The sequence below is a fragment of the Harpia harpyja genome, chromosome 5 (genome assembly GCF_026419915.1).
Source record: "Harpia harpyja isolate bHarHar1 chromosome 5, bHarHar1 primary haplotype, whole genome shotgun sequence".
Taxonomy (NCBI): Eukaryota; Metazoa; Chordata; class Aves; order Accipitriformes; family Accipitridae; genus Harpia; species Harpia harpyja.
This window is the reverse complement of record NC_068944.1, coordinates 42,546,314-42,565,138: the sequence shown is the minus strand read 5'-3', so window position 1 is coordinate 42,565,138 and position 18,825 is coordinate 42,546,314. Positions and strand designations below refer to the sequence as shown.

General features: G+C 38.3%; 1 protein-coding gene across 5 annotated transcripts in view; it reads right to left on the bottom strand.

The window, feature by feature from the left end:
* Positions 1 to 3,705: 3,705 nt before the first annotated feature.
* The window catches only part of SULF1 (sulfatase 1), a 125,860-nt gene continuing 110,740 nt past the window's right edge, over positions 3,706 to 18,825 (bottom strand). For 3 of the 5 annotated variants that reach the window (XM_052788260.1, XM_052788259.1, XM_052788261.1), the window contains 8 exons: positions 18,164 to 18,410; positions 16,292 to 16,388; positions 16,112 to 16,206; positions 15,634 to 15,699; positions 14,974 to 15,146; positions 12,520 to 12,662; positions 12,293 to 12,416; positions 3,706 to 6,111 (listed from right to left, as the gene is read on the bottom strand). In XM_052788260.1, the coding sequence (XP_052644220.1) occupies positions 5,288 to 6,111; positions 12,293 to 12,416; positions 12,520 to 12,662; positions 14,974 to 15,146; positions 15,634 to 15,699; positions 16,112 to 16,206; positions 16,292 to 16,388; positions 18,164 to 18,410 (1,769 nt within the window). In that variant the 3' untranslated portion in view covers positions 3,706 to 5,287. Of the gene's footprint in view, positions 6,112 to 11,286; positions 11,394 to 12,292; positions 12,417 to 12,519; positions 12,663 to 14,973; positions 15,147 to 15,633; positions 15,700 to 16,111; positions 16,207 to 16,291; positions 16,389 to 18,163; positions 18,411 to 18,825 lie in introns of those variants that run through there. The other 2 variants (XM_052788264.1, XM_052788263.1) reach the window with 2 other exon arrangements.

Below are 18,825 nucleotides of genomic sequence, written 5' to 3'. Positions count from 1 at the left end.
ACCAGTGAACTGCCTCCATGTGGTTGGTGAGGAATGGCTATGCCACAGAGACCTCCCACATGTCAGAAGTGGCTGAGCCAGGTTTGGTTCCCCCTGTTCCTGCAGCCACCCAACACCGCAGGCTGTGTGCGTCAGGGACCCCCATGTCCTCATGCAACACTGCAGGGGCTGCAGCACACGCCGCAGTACCGTGCTGTAAGAGCTCTAGTGGTTGCAGCACAGGCCTTGTATTACCACAGAGGCTTAAAAATAAGAACAAATGGAAATTATATTTTGGGTCCACAGGAACATCAGCACAGAGCCAAGGGGAGACCCAGGGCTAAGTGCTAGATAGTGTGGATGGGACCAGCGTGGTCTAGCAGCGTGGATGTGACTTTGTTCATGCAACTTGGTTTTGGAGCTAGGTTTTCTACTCTCTGGACTCACTTTAATTTAAAGGCATAGGTGTATCCATGGATGGAAATTCTGTCGCAAGGCAGCCTCATCTTTCAAGATCAAAAGAACAGCAGGTTGAAGTTGAATACATTTTTCTAGATGTGTCATTATTGAGCCTTTATAGTCAAAGTGTTTTGACCTGTAGTGCATGTTTCATGACTGGATGAGCTGTGGCTTGTTTCTTTGAAATTTCCCCACTGCTCGATACACTGTGAATACTACGAGCCCCCACACCCCAGCAATGACCAAACAAAACTCTGCTGCCACAGGGCAGCTGAATTTGCATTGGTTCAGGACATGGCTTGTCTTTCTGAGGTGTCTAAGTGCATTTGGTTTCAGACCACAGTCGGAAACTGTGGTGGTGTGCACAGCACCTACCAGATTCAAGCCCTCAGCCAGCAGCGTGGATTCAGCCAATGTGCGCAACCAGGGAGGAGCTACTGTTTCACGGACGGCAGAGAAATCTGTGGGTTCCACATCCTCTCTGACTTCCAAGTTCAAAGTAAGACTTACCTGTTTTCCTTTCCAACACATATAACCTCACAAAAAAGCATCTTGCAGATCCCCCTGAATGTCCCCAGTGTCCAAGACTAGAATTGTTAAACCAAGGAATGTGCTGTGGATGAAATTGTCATCAGTAGATTTCTAGCACATCAAGGGTAACATAGCTAGTTGAGAACTGAATAAATCGGCTACCTTGGCAGGGGTTGGCAGCACAGCGGGGTGGTGCAGGGGCCGAGGAGAGGCACTGTTGTGTGGCTCTGCACTGACATCTGCTGCCGGAGCGGGAGTAAAATTACCCCAGGCAGCTCCTAGGTGGCTCAGGCTGTCATTGCATCCCTTCAGGTGCGACATATGTTTTTTTAAATGACTCGTCAGCTTGTACCCCACTTAGTGCACATTGGTTCTCACTGAAAAATGGTGTCACAGCACACAAACTGGATTGCTTTTTGCTGAAATGAAGGGAGGAAGTTTCATTACAGCATTGCACCTAGTGGGCACCAGCCACCCATGGGTGCTCAGGCCTCGAGACGGGTCCTGAGCGCATCCTCCCTGAACAGGGCTGCTGCAGCTCTTGGCTTCTCGGCCCCAACTGTTTCACCACACAGATCCTCTTGTACTGTGCTTCAGTGGCTGCCAGTGTAGACAGCTGCAGGCATCTGAAGGGATTTTGGTGGGGAGAGTGGGGGGGATGTCTCTGCCCAGACCTGCACTCTGAAAAACCCTGCACTCAGCTGTCACATAAACCTGAACTCCAGAATGATGCTATGATCTAAATGTTATGCAAGAGCCTTAGTTTTTTGTCAATTTTTTTTTTTTCCTTCCTATTTGTGTGCATTAACACTTCAGGACCAAAAGGATTTACCTACTCATAACAGCAACTAACTCATGTCTGAAGGTCTGGAAATGAAGCATTACCCATTTTTGCTTTTCTTGGAGGCTTTAAGTTGGTAAGAGGTCTCACACAGTCCAAGGGTGTGAGGGCAGTACTGGCTGCTGCCTTTGAAATCCCAGAGGAAGCGTTTCAAATAACGTTGACACCACCCAAAGATGTGCAAGCCTTAAAGGTCTTCCTGTCCAGCTCCAGGCCTTCTTCAGAAAGCAGATAACTATGTACTGCCTTTCAAAAAAGACACACCTGCCACTGAGTTGCAGATCAGAAAAAGCCAGGAAGGTCGTCCTTTTGGCCCTCCCCTTGCCTGCTGTGAGGAGCACTTGCCCATGAAGACAGATTTAGGCATTCATTTTCCTCCTGAGCCTGCAACTGCCTGATGCCTGTAAGAGCTTCCTGACAGTCACAGCGTGCGCCGCTCATGGACTCAATGGCTTCAGCTATGGGACAAGAAGTAGTGCACAGAAAGAAATGCAAAATGTATTGGGATAGCAACACACTGCTTAGGACACATGCTTAGGGATATGACAGCCTTTGGCCTCTTTCTTTTGGTCTGGTTTTATATTTGATGCATGTTTCCAGAGAGCAAGGATCAGAGCTCATTGCTTTCTGTACCTCTTAGCTACAGAATTAGTCTCTCTTTTTTTTTTTTTCCTTCCACACTCGTATAAAAGAGCTATAAAAAAGGCTCCCACCTAGTTTAGAAGATAGGGCACTATCTAAGCTTCTGATAGTTTAGAAGACAGAGCACTGTCCTGGAAGAAGGAAGGTTGACCACTTTCAAGCTGAGGAAGATGCAATCTCTTCCATTTCCTGAATACTTTAAACTCTCACGTAAGAAAGAAGGACAAGTGGGGTGAATGGACAGACCACACTATTGCACCATTCCCTTCTCTGTCTCTATCCATGTGTTAGGAGAGAAGAAAGTATCTTGCTTGTTTCTTTCAAAGAAATGCACTTTCAAACTATGGAGGGCATGTGGTTGGTACTGGATAATTCCCTGCACAAAGATATGAGAGGTAGTTGTATGGGACCTTGCTTCAACTTGCCTTTGTCCTTAAGGTTCTCCCAAACTTGCTGGCTCAGGCTGATCGGCACCCTGTTTTGAAATATGTCCGGTGTTTCCCAGTGTACTTTCCAGGGGTGGACATCTCTTAGGGGTCTATCTAGCATTGTGATGACTGATTTTTGAACGCTTAGGTTAACCATTGATCCCCTTTCCTGATTCCCACAAGTATCACCTGTAACTTCATGCCTGCAGAAGCATCGGTTTCCAAGGACTGTGTAGAAGAAAGAAGAGTTCAAGAAGCATAGCTTCAGAGGCTGGTTTTAGATATGAAGCTAATCATCTTATTCACCAGCCACTGAACGAACATAGAGTGCAAGTAAGAGAGAGTTTACCTTGAAATCTAAATTCCCTTTTGTGATGACTGTTGTGCAAGGAGATACTCCTCCTGACTAGAGACCTGTGGTCCACTCTCATTAAGCCCTCTGTGTCCTGTCTGCTGCACTTTGCTGTCATAGGGTGAGCTCTGCAGGGAGGAGGGAAAGCGGCAAAGCAGGGGATGGCACCGTGTACCATTGCTTGACTTCTGGGAACCGCTGGTTGTGCATCTCAGTGCGTTGACTTCAAGGAAGAAAGGATGGGATGAATTGGGAATTTAAAAAAAAAAAAATTCACAGCATGTCTTAAACAAAAAATATATATTATTCACATCTCCAGGAATAATTTATAACTAACAGAATGTAGTGTGTTATTTCATTACCCATTGCTTTAAATGTGGATGGATTCTTAAAATTGAAACTGTTAACATATTTTTTTAAAATAAATCTTAATTAGGAGGAAAACTGGATCATCTGGACGTCTCTGAAGCAGGTAAAGTAAAACACTTTTTATTTCAAGAAATATTGCTTCTAGACTTTCCTGAAGCCAGAATTGTACTATAAAAGTATCACAGAAATATTATACAAGATTTAAAAACACAGTCTGTATCCTAGTAACTTAAAACCTATGTACAAATAGCACCATTCATGACCATAAATACGTTTTTCTATCAATCAGCCCATGACACATACATCAGATAAAGAGCTAGTAATTTTAACATATTTACAGAGTCCATCAAAAAGACTGCTTCTCAAAATTATTAAAATCCTACTAAAAGAATCTCCTTTTTAAAAAGTTTCAACTTAAAATACAATGAAATGAATGTAAGTTTAGCCTGCAGTGCTTGCAATAGCCAAAAAATACTCACTACACTAAATAACATGTAACAGATAGGAAACACACCTGTGGATTGGACACTATGGAATTACATCTGTTTGAGGTAATTCTCTTTTGTTGTTGTGCTAATTATTTAGAAATTTATAAAAAAGCAAGGGACGATATTAAGTTTTGAGTAATACAGATTTTCAAAGTCATTTTTGTATTATACTTTATAAAATTTAATGTTTGGTAAAGTTCAAGAAAAAATTTAGAATACAACAACAGAAATTATCTAAACTACTATTTTTTACCTCATGTGCCTTTTGTATCTAAAATAATGTAAATCTAACATGATTTTTTCATTCCCTTTAATGCCTGTTCAAAACAAAAAGAATTTAAGTCTCAAAATGATAATAATGCTTTCAAGATATTGTGCAGGATAATAAAAATCAGATGTGGTGACAAAAGCATATATGTATTGATGTAAACCTTTCTACCAGTATCAGCAAAAAAAAAAAAAAAAGTCAAAAAACCTCATGGGTTTTTAATACTGACAATATCAACATATAGGGAAACAATCCAATTTAAACAAATCCTCTTACAGTTAACAATCATTAGCCATACCTTTCTGAGAGTAATTAAAGTAACAAAAACATGCAATATTTTTGCTAAAATAATATTCAAAGAGTCTGTTTCCACAATCCATGCTGTTTACCTCTTTCCTGTCAATCTATTTATTGGTTTCACAATTACATGAAACAATGAGCAAACTAAGAACATGTAAGGTGTTAGATTCATAAATGGTATGGCATACAGATTTTAAAAGTGCATTTTACTTGAAAGCGTGACATTAGGAATTTCCAGTGGTTAAAATAATTTATGAAAAAGACATTATGCAGACAGATTGAGTGGACTGAAACATTCATTCATGGTGGGATCATCTGGAAATAGAGGATGTAACTTGAACATCCTCTTCAAAGAAATAATTTTTAGCTCTCGGAGAATGTGCTACTGCATTTGAAAGTTAACACTGTTTCTTTTCATTAAAAACTGGAAATCTTGCTTCCCAGTGGGGACAATTACTGTGAAAGTATGTGCGTGTGAATAAAAAAAATGCACACAGACAAATACTGAACTGGGCTCAATTTAGCTGCAAAATGTATCTACAATAAACATGGAATGTCAGTTGTCGTGATTACCTTTATTAGTTCGCTAATAAGAAAAAGGAGAACTTATTTAATGGTTTACAACTTGATCTAATCCAAGGAGAGTGGAGCTGAGGCATTGCCTTCTACATTTAGGATTTGTGAAGTTTCCCCTGCAAGACTCTGTTCCGTTTTTTTCAAGAAATTTCCTGTTTTCTGGGTACTGATAGATGGATCCCTGATGGATACGTTTACAGCCTGATGAATGAGGGGTTCATTGGACCTCATGGGAAGATATATTTGATCTTCAAATATATCTTCCACAGTGTCACTGTCCTGATGAGTGTCTTTTTGAGGAATGCTGATGGGTTGTAGCATGAAGCTATGCCGTGACTCCAACTCTATCAAACCGTTTCCACTGAAATCCATATCAAAACGGTCCGATTCTTTATCCTCCATCCATTTTTCAGCTTGGTGATTATTTCTCCAGTGTGCATCATTCAAACTACTTTTCTCAGGAATATCATTGTTTAATTCAAGTTTCCTCTCCTGACTTAAATTCACTGTGCTCAAAGCGAGGGCTGCAAAGTCTGTTGGCACGATAAGCTGCAACTCTTCTGCAGGCAGGCCGCTCGATTCTTCAGCAGAAGTTATTTCCACCAAGGTAAACAGCGTGGATGATTCGTCCCCAGCCCCGTTGCTTCGAGCAGTGTTAGCCTTGTCTGTTTTATTTTGCTGGTAGTAACTGTTGAGCAGTGCAAACATTCTATCTACATCCTTCAAGTAATTAGTCCAGTCAGCCAGACTAAGTCTATAGTTGTATCTGTATTCATATACACTTTCATTCACACTGTACAAGTCTTCCAGTCCTTGCCAGTCGATGTCGCCAGTGAAATTGGGCAGGTTAGCCTTCCCATCCGTCCCATAACTGTCCTCTGTTGAAAGAAAGAATAAAGCCTAATGGTGAACACCAGCTTAAAAGAGCAAGCAAAGCTTCCACATGTGTTTCTACTCCAATTTGCTTGAAAGCACCACTATTCATAACATATGTAGCTCAAAATGTAAGATGCTCCACATCTTCGGTCATCATGTTAATGATTCTGGGCTCAGGTGTGTTCACAGCTCCTGCTGAACACACAGCAAGAAGCTCCCTGTCGTCTGCTACATCCTTGGACTGAATAAAAAAGAGCAAAATCTGGTCTAACAGGGCTTTGCGATGAAGGTCAGAGATAAATCTTTCCTCTGATATTTCAAGGCATTAAAGTTGCTTCCACACATGAATAATCCATTTGCCTTTCCTGAACACTCACCAAAATATGGAATAAACAAACAATGGTTAAGTATAAGGGATGGGACTAACTCTGAAAGCCATTAGTGACCTGAACTTCAACAATGCCCACAGGAATTTGTTGTCTGGGTAGCTCAAGACATATGGTCTACAAACCAACCAGCCACATTTTATTTAGTAAATGATAGTCAAAGTTAGTATTTTATTTACTTTGTAAACATTCTTTTTAATTTACAGGAAGCAATTAGGAGACATAAAAGCTGTAAAAACTTGGTGTGAATTAATTTATAGGACGGCACCACTCTGTAAAATAGTGTTAAAATATACATAGATATAGAACCTCCTAAAGGGTTTGCTTTTTTTTTTTAATTAAAAAATAAAGCTTTCAAAGAAAATGTCTAACAGCTTTATCAAATAATAGGTTTTAATAAAAGGCATACATATGAGTCTAAGTAGCAATGGAGCTGCATTTTATATTGATCACAGCCAGAAAAAAGCAAAGACATGAGGGAAACCCATTTCTAAAAGATTTTTAAAATTCACTATAGTGACTATAGAGACCCAGATTATCAAATGTAGTGTGAAATTTTATATTGACAAGTAACACTGAACACCGCTATGTCGTTTAATTCACTGTGCAGACTGTGTTCAGTCCAAAGATTTTATCAACTAAGTAGACTACAAGGAAAAACTAATCAGGTGATGCAAAAGCCTGTCAGGGAAAGTGACAAATTTGTCCTTACAAATGATGTTGTAGGCAACATTTGGTAATCAGTTCACTGAGATGACTTACTCTCTTTCTGAAAATTGCAGAGGCAGGTAAGCTAATAGCAATTACCTTGGAAGTTCAAGTGGCTATAGTCCAACAGTGTGAACTGAGCACAAATATTTATCTATATTGAACCCTTCATCCCTAGAATAGGTTCTTGGCATCTCCGTTAATATGTTTGCATTTTAACTTGGCCTTTCTCATTGTTCGAGTAAAACAGAAGATATAACTTGTATCTATCATAGCTTATATTCTTTGCTTCTTTACTAGCTTGGGATTTTGAAGTGAAAAGAATTTCTCCACTATTTAGTCCATCACATGGAAAGTCAGAAAAATACCACTATGGTCAGAAAAAACCTTGAGATTTTCTTATGATAAGGGGCCTTATTCTGCACAAAAGGAGACCGCTTTCCTTGCTTGGAAACACCTGCATCTTTAATCTTAATTGATATTTCTTCACTTAATACAACAGCTGCAAATATTTTATAATGTAAAATTTAATTTTTTTTTTTTAAAGCAAGTTATAGAAATTTTTTTTTTTGCAAACACTTGGCAAACTCCCTATTACAGGAGGCGACACAAGCTTTTTGGATCCAATAGGACAGCTATGACAGAGTGTCTTCCTTCTTTCTTTTCCTGAAGTAGACAAGAGAAATGAGATCATGGCATGGCCACATGAAAGCCATCTTAGTAAGACAAATTATGAAAAATTTGTTTTTCCTGAAACAAAAAATAATTAAATACTGCAGAGGTTTCAAGAAAGAAGCCTTACTATTCCAGCGCTTAGAGACATAAAGGGCCCTAGAAAACATCATAGGAAGGGATGCATTTTTGAGGAATTTAGTCACCAAACCCTCTAAGATACTAACCACACTGCAAATGCGACAATATTTAAATTTTGCACTGTTATTATTTGTATTGATATTTTCATATTTTTTTTCTTTGCCAAATCAGAGCCTGTATAGGAAAACAAACTGCTGCAGGAACAGTCAGTGGCCGAAGTGGTTTGGTATGTGATGGCACGAACTGAAACAGGAGTGCTGCTGTTTGACCAGTAACAGGTTTGGGGATGGACCAGGGCAGTGGGGGGCAAAGCGGGAGCCAGAAAGGTGCCTTTGGGTCCAGAAGACCAGGCAGTGGGACAGAGGGTTGAGCTGAGCTAGCCGGGATGGCAGGGTGGGCAGCGGAGGAGTCTGGGGACAAGGGAAGAGGAGCAGGGTTTCTCATCAGCCTCATCAGCTGGGCAAAGAGGCTGTGCTGCAGAGAAGTAAGGTCAGCAAGCAGTTTGCTGTATTCCTACAAAATAGCTCAAAGGCTGAGTCAGAGCTACATGGACCTTCATGCTGGGTCTATCTTTTCCCCTCTAAAGGTGGCACTGTGTCTGCAGTCTCAGAGGAGTTTCACAGCTGAGAAGGCACTGCGAATTGTTGAATGATCTTCACGTCAAGCAGAAAAAAGTAACTTGTTTGAACACATGAGAGAGAGGTAACTTGTATTCATACATGTTAAACAAAGAGGAAAGCAAAGTCTTAAGGTCCTAGAGCTGGCTGTGTGTTAGTTGACTGAGTGAGTCACCTCACAGCTTAATTCCACAACTTACCAGTAAGCACAAAAAGTTTACCACTGAAATCAAAGCATACAGTGGGAAGGAGAGAGGCAAGAAAACGTTTTCGCCTGTAAGAAATCTCATTATAAATAGGTGTGAAATGGGAAAGTGCAGACGAGTTGCATTCGAGTAACAGCACGGCAGTGGTTTCCTTGATCAATACTTTGGAATCTCTCAACTATGTCATAGACCCAAAAAGGGGAAAAATTGTTGCTAACTGTTCACAGTAAAACATCTTCCAATTTTTAAAAATCAAGCATTAGCTAAGCTTCAATCTCCAATTATCATACCCTGGAGTCCCATGATGCCATCCGTGGCTGCGCTGCCTCAAAACTAATAAGGGATCTGGATATATCTCCACTGAGACTGAAGACAAGTAGGTACAATCATCTTGGTGGCTTTGAAACACCTCAGACAAGCAGGAGAGGAGAGAGGAGTGTGCAATTCCCACATCCAGTTATCAACCATGTCTGCAGAGTTGTTCTGTCCCTCAGAGGACATGAGTTCTTCCCCGTTGAAGCTCTCTCCCTATGTGTTAAGCAAACAGCACTATACTGGCTGCTTCCATACAGGCCTGTTGTCTCAATGTTGTAACACCTGTAACGCTGTACGAACTCAGGACATTTTGAACTGGAAACAGGTCTGAGTGGATGAACTACATGATCTGAAGGAAGCTTAAGGGGTAGTTCAGATGACTTAGCAGCACAGGGCTTTCCCTTCCTTATTCCCCTGGTTTCTCTGCAGGCATCAAGAAAAGGATCCTCTAAGAGATCATTTTAATGATTCCTGATAAATGGGTTTTGTTCATTTAAAAAATTTTTTCTTTTAGAAAAGAAAACCAATTTCCACCAAGATGGGGACTGAACCAAAATATTGAGCCCAGGCACCTGTGCATATTGAGAAACTGGGTGTCTGGAATGTAATGGCATAGAGCAAAATCATTTGTGTTATACTATACCTGCTATTTATCCCAGTAGCATAATGCTTATTGACTCGGTATCAGAAGTTAAAATGTTTTAATTACTAAAGAGAGTAGCAAGATATAATTTAAAGATTAATCCTGTGTGCTCTACTATTTCATGCAATCCTACAATTCAAAAATGCCATTTCTGTTAGATATGTAGTTAAAATGAGGAATGCTTACAAGGACGTCTTCTAATGAAAGATTTAAAAGCATGATTACAGGGATTACTTTCTATCATTGTAGTAACCAGTTCCCACCAAGTTGTAATGAGCAATGCAAACAACCGGGACATAACCAAACAAAAGCTTATCATTTTCCTAGATCCCAAAAACTACTCAAGTGAGAAAATACAAAATTGGCTGCAAGGAAAAATTAGCTGCTTAAATTGGAGATCTATAAAACATTGAAATACATTATCTTAATTGTTCCCTCGCTGCCGGGAGCTAACAACAAGGTTCTTTTCAGAAGGCCCTGTGAAAAAAAGTTTTATGTACACTTGTATACTCCTTGGACCCAGTTTACATCTCAGGTAAACAATGTATATCAGGAGCTAATCCACCAAAGCGCATGGAGAAGAAAATGGATAAAATTGATATACCATGAGAAGATACCAAGTCTAAATATGACACTTGACAGACTTTAATCTGTTTTTTACCCTGAATACAAGTATTGCTTAATGAACAGCAAGTGCAGTACTGTTAAGACCTGAGTTTTTTCAGTATCTTCAGGCTTTTGCTTTATGTTTGACTGGTTCCTCCACCAGGAGAAACTGGGCTCTGCATGATAAACATGTAGGTATGATAAGTATACTTGCAAACATCAGTCTTTCATGTATTCCTCAGCTTCATGCATTAGGTATAAAAAAACCTCACCTGGTGCCCTTCCTCAGTTCAAACATTACAATTTTTTTAAGAAATTTCATTTCATGCATGTGTGATCTGGTCTGAAAGCATCTGTTCCCCTACCCAAAGGAGCCTCATCTTTCTGCCGTACTTATATTGACCTGCCTCCTGCTAGCTTCTGAGCACATGCTGCTCACATTGAGCACTGCTTTTGCTTAAAGCAGCATCTGCCAACATTTCTTAAAGCCAATGAGAAGATTTTACTTTACTTGTATAGGTTCGATCAGGCTCTTTGGATACCTATACCTCAGAAAGCTTTTTAAGCACATTCGGTTTACGTTTAAAAAGCAGCTGTACAGACTTCCTAAATAAAACCAGAAAAAAACCCCAACCCATTAAAAATCAACCCAACAACAGGAAAACAACTCAAAACAAGTGATTCTTTTTGTGCCATTTTCCCGGTGTAAACATCTAAGAAATACAGGCATGGAATATGAGCTGTATGAAGTCTTGCTATGACAATGAGATACGTTAAATGGAGAATGGTAGATCTAAAAAACAATAGCCAAGTTCAGTGTAAAGTAGTTAGAAAATGCATGCATCAAAAGCTATGCTGTGTGCAATATGGCAGGATACAGACATTAGTTGAAATGGACTGGAGTCATGCAATTATTTGGAAAGAAGCTGCTGAGGAGAATAAAAAAGTGTGGATACCTGTGTGGATCATAGCTTCCTCCATCTTTATTTCCTGATATAGGAAAATACAAGAGTAACTTTTGTTAGTGTTTAGAACTTGTAAAACCATTCACAATGTAGTTTTCCATGCACAGCATCTAATCCCTAAAAAGAAATGTACTGTGTTAAATAAAGACAGAGCTGCAGTCCAACAAAGATTTCCTGGAAGTTTTATATAAAAGAACTGAAAAACCACAGTTTTTCAAAAATAATAAAACCCCCAAACAATTAGATATTGTAAAAAAGAGAAACATTTGTAGCTGAAGAAAGAGATAAAAAGATGCAACACCACAAATTATGTAAAAGGGAATATTCCTGTAAAAAAAATCACAATATTCAATCAACCAAATTTAAGTGCAATGAATTCAAGAGTTATGAAGTATGAATACCAGCTATTTTTCTACTCAGAGACTGTTGTAAAGAAATACTGCTTTCCTCAAAAATCGAGGGCACTACTGCTGATTAGAAGTCTGCAATGTTAAGTCTCAGTTGTGTTGTAGAGTCTGAGGTTGTTCATATAGACAGACAGCAATTGGAATAAACACAGGATTTAATACCTCATCTGCTACTGGGAGGCAAAAACTAACTGAATAAACCCTGCAACAGAGAAAAAAGTTGTGACTATGAAAGATCTGCATACGTTTGTTATTGCTTAGCGCAAATAACATGATAGCCTTTCTACAAAATTTCTGCCAAATGTTGTTGTTTGCCATCAATATCTGTCTAGAATAACCTGTGCAAACTTGCAAAGAAGCTTCCTGGTCATGCGGTTATGCAAGATGGTGTATGTGGATCATTCCAACTATTCAGAGCAAGACTTAGGAGAGTGACACTTCATGGATACAATTAGTACTTAAGCAGATGAAAAAAACCCGAATAAAATGGAAATAAACACTTCTATTTTTCTTGTACCTGTTTCAAGTCCCTTCGGCCTTGGATTGCACTGCTTATAACCTTGACAACTTCGCAGTTCCATTAGCTGTATGTGTAATTGATTCAAAATGCCTCTTTCCACTGTGTGTACTGTATTTGTCAGCTGAGAAAAAGAGGAATGGAGGGAAAAAATACTTGTTAGCAGAAATAAAACAAACCTAGAGGAGTCTGGTGTACAACATTTTGTAACAGGGAAGGGGGTTTACCTGGTAGGGATCAGTGTTCATATCAAAATATTCCAAGAATCCAGTCGCAAACTCACAAAAGAGGAAATTGTGGGTGTCATTAACTGTTCGCAAACACCAGTAAGTGTTGTTATTCGAGCTTGTGCAAGCACAGAAAGAGCCCACTGTAATTAAAGAAACAAGTTATTAGTTTTCAGTGGAAAATAAATCTGTTTCTTCTACTAGTGAAACTTCTATAGATCTTCATGTACTTAAAATCTAGATCAATTTAAAAAAAAATCTATTTGAATAATGTTAGATTCTCATCTAAAACAGAATAAATGTTGCTAACGTAATTTTCACAGACACTTAAAGAAAGCAGAAGATAGTGAATCTTATAGTTAATGAGGCATATTCTGTTCCGAGTTATATACGGTTTATTGGGATGGAGCAGAATTCAGACTTTACAAAACAACAGCACAAATCCTGATCCTTAAGGTTTGTATACAACAAGATTCACCGGAATTGTTTACTATATGTAAGGGTACCATTTCCCCCAACAGTGAGTTACCTTAACCTAGTAGAGCCTCTGAGATACAAGTACAAGAGAAAATTACAGAAGTGTAAGCACTACAGAGGAAGCTCAAATTGCTGGTTGATATCATAACTGAAATGGAAATGACATGACAGTCAAGACAGTGCGAGGCAGTGTACGGGAATGAGGCAAGTGAGAGAGATTAGGCAAAGAAGAGATGGGTTTGCAAGCAGGGAGCTTGCCTGGCACCTTGAATGCAGGAAAGATGGAAGAAGCAAGGTGGGAAGGAAGGCCAGCGCGTAATCCTATACGTCATTAAAAGCAGCTCTCTCTTACTGGCTTGAGATTTCCTAAGGTAGCCACTTAACTATTATTTTGAACTGCAATCCCTCATTTCATTTATTTGATACACAAATAAGAGGGAAATTGAATCATTCAGTCAGGCTTTTGTAGGACAATCTCAAGCAGTGTAACTGGATTACACCTTGTTTTCCCTTTGCAACATGGGGAAACCTAGAGCAGGTTTCCACTCCAGATTGAAGGCACCTGGATCCAGGTGTCACAGTGATGGGAGCAGCCATAGAGGAGACCTGGCTATATCTTGTCTGTAATCTTGTTCTTCCAGCAGAAAAGGCTGTAGGAAAGGTATCTCTAAATTTTCAAACTGCTAACAAATTTTTGCTGTAGAAGAATGTCTCTAATTCTGATAATAAAATATTAACATTGTCTTAGATTTATTTAGATTTGTTATTAGTACTGTGACTAGCTTTAACAGTATCAATGTTTTGAACAAACTTCATAAAAATAGTAATGGTATTATAATACATTAGCTCTTCTTTAAGTTATGGACTGCGTCAAAGGGAATTTTTTTTACCCCACAAGTGTTAATGGAGCATTTCCAGAATGCACAGCAATATGAGAACACTTTTCATAACTGTTTGTTACTCCACAGATAAAAAGTGATAAGCCAATTTCATTGTTGTCATTAAAACAAAAATCATGCATATGACTACTTTAGGAACATCTTAAAATGTAAAAAGTGTATTAGCAGAAGTCCTAGTGCAATCGGAACAGATTATCACTAGGAGACAACGTCTTCCTCTGAATGAAAAATTGCTCTTAGCAAATTTTCTGCTTGGAGTCAAATATGTTGTAACTTAATCATCATTTGATCTTGAAGTTTTTGAAAGTAAAGTTTTTAATCACTTTTCCTCCACCACCAAAGATGAGAAAGGTGTTGTTCTGTTAATGCTGAATACCGAGAAATGTTGAAGCATGCCTCAATAGGATGGTTATCTATATACCCTGAAGTTCAAAGGAACTTAAAATATTTTCTAGCTATAATATTTTGATCTTATACACCAAGTGAGCATTCCACAGTTGTGATTTTTAAATTCTTTTAAAATACAAAAAATGGAATAATGGGAAGTATTCATGAGGGAAAGTATCTGTATTTTCTTCACAATAAGGTAACTTGTTTATGATACACTTTGAAATCAAAGTGATAAAATTAAAGTAAAGTAGACCTTTTATGTGCTGAAGTTTAGGACAATGTTAAAGGTAAGTCCCAGAAAGGATTTGTGACAATTGGAAGAATAAGTTTGTTATTAATAACCAGAAATCCAATTAAAATTCTTATGAAATATTTGGTCAACTTGATCGCCAAGACATGACACAAATCTCAGTGGCTGGTTACGAAAGTCTGTGTTTTAGAAGCCAATTCGCCTTTTCATTTCTGTAGTGTTTAGCATCGAGCCTCTTGTGATAATTTTGTATAAATAAGTAATGCAACAATTAGAAGCATACTCAAGTGACATTCTTCCTTCGTACTTCTGAATAACAGCAGCAGCAGCATTACTAAGTGCCAGTTCTTCAAAATAATGCTCTGATTGCATGAAATACAAACTCTGGAACACAGCAGAATAACCCAGATCACATCTGCATGTGGACATAAGACTTACAGTTCCAGAATGGTGCTGTTTGCCAGTGGTTGTTGTCGTGGGTAAAACACGTCAGTCCAGGAAGGCTACACTCATCTCCTTTCTTCTGGCGCTTTTTCCCCTTCCTTTCTTTCTTCCTTCTCCGATTCTCTTTGAACAGCTGCAGTTTGCCATCCACTTCCTGGGCTGCTTCTCTGTTCAGAAAGAAAAGTTGGGCATGGCTGACAGACAACAGTCTCTACTTGGTTAACAACAGCACTAGCAGTTTTTACATCTTTCTGGCTTTTTTAAAGAAGAGAGGATGAGAATATGCCCTTCTTCGAGCTCAGTTTCCACCCCAGCTGTTATGACAAGGTGTTCTCTTCAGTAAGCATGAGAAATGATGCACTGTTGCATTTAGGTTTAACTGGATCTTTTTAACGATTGTGAGGTCAATCAGCTTCTGAAATGACTAATTTAATCCATTTTCTATCAATAGGTTTAAAAAATATTATCCATAAACTTTCACAAGTCTGTCCAAAACTACTGAAGGTTTCTTGTGAGAGCTTGCTCTATGTGACCTTTTCTTTCCCTCACCTCCTCCCCTCCCCTCTCCACAAAAAAACCCCAATCCCCCCAAATTATATTTCTCCAGTCAGGAAAAAGCCAGCTGAGAAAGTGAGAGGATAATAACAATCTTACTTGAAGGGATGAAGATGGGTCTTGAGTTTCTCTTGGACCTTTACGCCTTTCTCTTTGTTGTAATAGCTACAGGAAAAATTATCAGGAATTATCAAGTCATGAAACATTTTCAACACAAAACCAAACCAGAAACATACCATCTTTGACATTTTCTTAAGGAACTACACAGGCTGACTTATGATTTTCATTTCATTTAAAGAAGTTATATCTGTGTGAGTGATCCTATGCTAGATTACAGCAGAACCCCGGCTGAGTTCAAATACGTTAGTAGAATACAAACATATTTAATCTTAAAATTTTAACAGTTATCTTCTTTTGATTCACAGTAGCTTCTGCTCTTAAAAGGGATCTAGCTAAAATGAGTACCTACAGTGGTTATAAATATCAATAAAACTTATGTTCTTTCTCAAAAAACTTGGAAAATGTGTAAGTCTTAGCAATCGGTATAGCTTTCAGTATTGAATGCCATCTCTCTTACCTCTGTTTACTACAATCACATTCATCTGGTTTTCTTCTTTTTAGGTGTCCTCTAACTTCCCTCAAATTCTTAATCTTGTCTTGGAGAGCTTCAATCTGCAGAGAATATTTCCGAGTCAGAATTATTCTTTGAAAAGGTAGCAGTGCAAAGACTTCACTCAGATTTTAAAATACCTCTTACCTCCTTATCAATGTAAGCCTTGTGGTCCTTCCAGGCTCTGGCAGATTGGTACAGTTCCCTCTCACAGTGAATAGTGTCATTTGGAAGAATAAAACATCTGTAGACATGAGTTTAACAAATAGGAGAAAGAAGGTTTCCCAATTGCCTACCCGTTTCTTCTCTTTCATCTAACATTCCTAATAAATTCTTTGTTATACTCTATTAAGAAATAAATAAACTCTACAAGGTCTTCTCATGTTGACTTACTAATATTAATAATTGCTTTAATCTGTTTTCTCTGCAAAATAAAATAAAAAAATCCTCATCTATGACAGATGATCTGGGCCTGCTAAGCAAATATGCAATGATAATGCCATCTTGGAGATTCTTAATCCAATTAGAAATGAAATTGAAACTGAAATAAAAATCTGTTCAGCATTTAAAGCCTCTTGTTAACCAAATGTGCCATTTCTTATTTAACCACCAGCTGCTGAGAAATATATTCCTCTTGCCACGTGAATGTAACTCATCTTCCAAGTATGCAAAACAGTCAAGAACAGAACATACAGTCAGTGGGCTAAAGATCAATATAATCAATAAAGATCAATAAGAATCAAAGTTAGAGCAAAGTGTTCAAATAAGTGGTTAAAAAAAAGCCAACAGACCACTCAAAAAGTGGTGCAATGACAAAAACATTCATACCAGTGTATGAAAAAAACAGCTCTACCAAGAGAAAAAAAACCACGTGGAAAGCCAAGGAGGTGGACTGAGATAGAAAATCCAGCAGACTACAGACTGGACTTTCAAAACCTCCATGCTGACAAACAGAAATTCCTTAATTATGGAAATATTCCGATTTTATAGACACAACCTTTCTTGGGTCCTGCTGCATCAGAACCCTTCTTTTAATTTTTGAGAAGAATAGCAGAAAGGAAGATTTAGATGCTTATCTCTTCTCATGTTATCCCATTATGTTTTTTTCTTCACTTAAAGAATTCTGAAAGCAATACTGTATTCAGTAAAAGTCAAAACACCTTATGGAGAAATAATAACTTTTCCAGAAAGCTGTTTAAGGCTTTATTAATGCCACGGTTGGAAATTATCAATGTAAAAAAAAAAAGGATAATTTTTACTTATTCAAAATTAACTTTTATGTTTTCCTTGATGTTAAAAAAAAAAGAAGAAGAAAATAAAAGAGACAAATGCTATTTATATTTTAAACACCTGAAAAGCATAAAATAGAAGATTTTTGTTGCCTGCACCTGCCTGGCTTTTCAGATCAATCATATTAGCTTTTTTAAACCAAAAAATATTTGAGAATTTTGCCTTTTCATTCAGATTTAGCATAGGGCTAAAAATTGAAATCTAAGCATCTTCCAGGATGGAAAAATGATTGCGGGTCTTTTCAGGGATAAACAGGTCTAATGTATTTTAGCTAATGTTAGGGGCTGCAAGCAACTAAGCGTTAAGAGAGGTGATGTAACTGATCTAATCTGTCCTCATTTAAAGTGGGATTTCAGTCATCTCAAATTTAGGCCTCTACACTAAGCTGGTAGCCTAGACTTTATAAAGAACAGCAGGAGTATCAGCTTCACAGGGTGATTAAGCCATCATCAGATACATGTTTCAATACGGTGGATGAATCTCCCTCCGGAGGTGCCTACTCCTCAGAAAACCTAAACTAGATGCCTCCCTTTAAAATACACATAGTAAAGTTAAAAGATTCCATCTACTGATAAATACAACTCACGTTTATCTAAAATCTACAACGATAGTTTTGAGTTCTTAAATATTATAACTATAAAATCATAAAAAAACAGAGAGAGAGAGAATACAGTTAGAAAATGAAGTCGATTTCATTTTAAGAAAAAAACCCAGAAAAAACAATCATACTTGTGTGTCACTCTGACCGAGTTGGGTTGACCTATAGCATCAGTGCCGTCAGCGATCATTGTGTCAGCAGGAGCACCATCGGTTTCCTCTGCTTCTTCCTCATTTTCAGCATTGTGACGCTTGGTGATACTTTTGGTCTTTAACACCTGCAGTTCTTCCTCTTCCAGATTTATGTCATAAATTTCACCTTCAAATTCCACAGACAAGGACCGGGTTTGGCGAGTGTGAACAAATCGGGGTTTGTACCCTGAATCAGAAGAAAGAAACATTCCCAGTTGCATATACATATCTATATGACCCATGGCATGAACAAAAAACATATTCCAAAGAGCAAGAAAGCTGTACAGTAAAAACAGCCTATTTTTTCTCTGGCTTTACAGAAACTTATTTAATGATTTTTTTGATACGTTGGGGCCCACACTTTCATGAGTAGCATGAAATTTCAATTGCTTCAAGATTTGCATTTCATGCTAGTCTGACTTAATACCACAGTTAGCATTTATATCTCCAAATAAAATCAGTATCTCAGAAATCAGATATTTAGAAAGAGACACTCAAAAAATCAGAAACCACAGGATTAGAAACCACTTTAGAAAATTAAACCATTCAGTACTGTGAAACAAGGTCACCACCTGCAAATTGGCATGTGACGTTTGACTTAT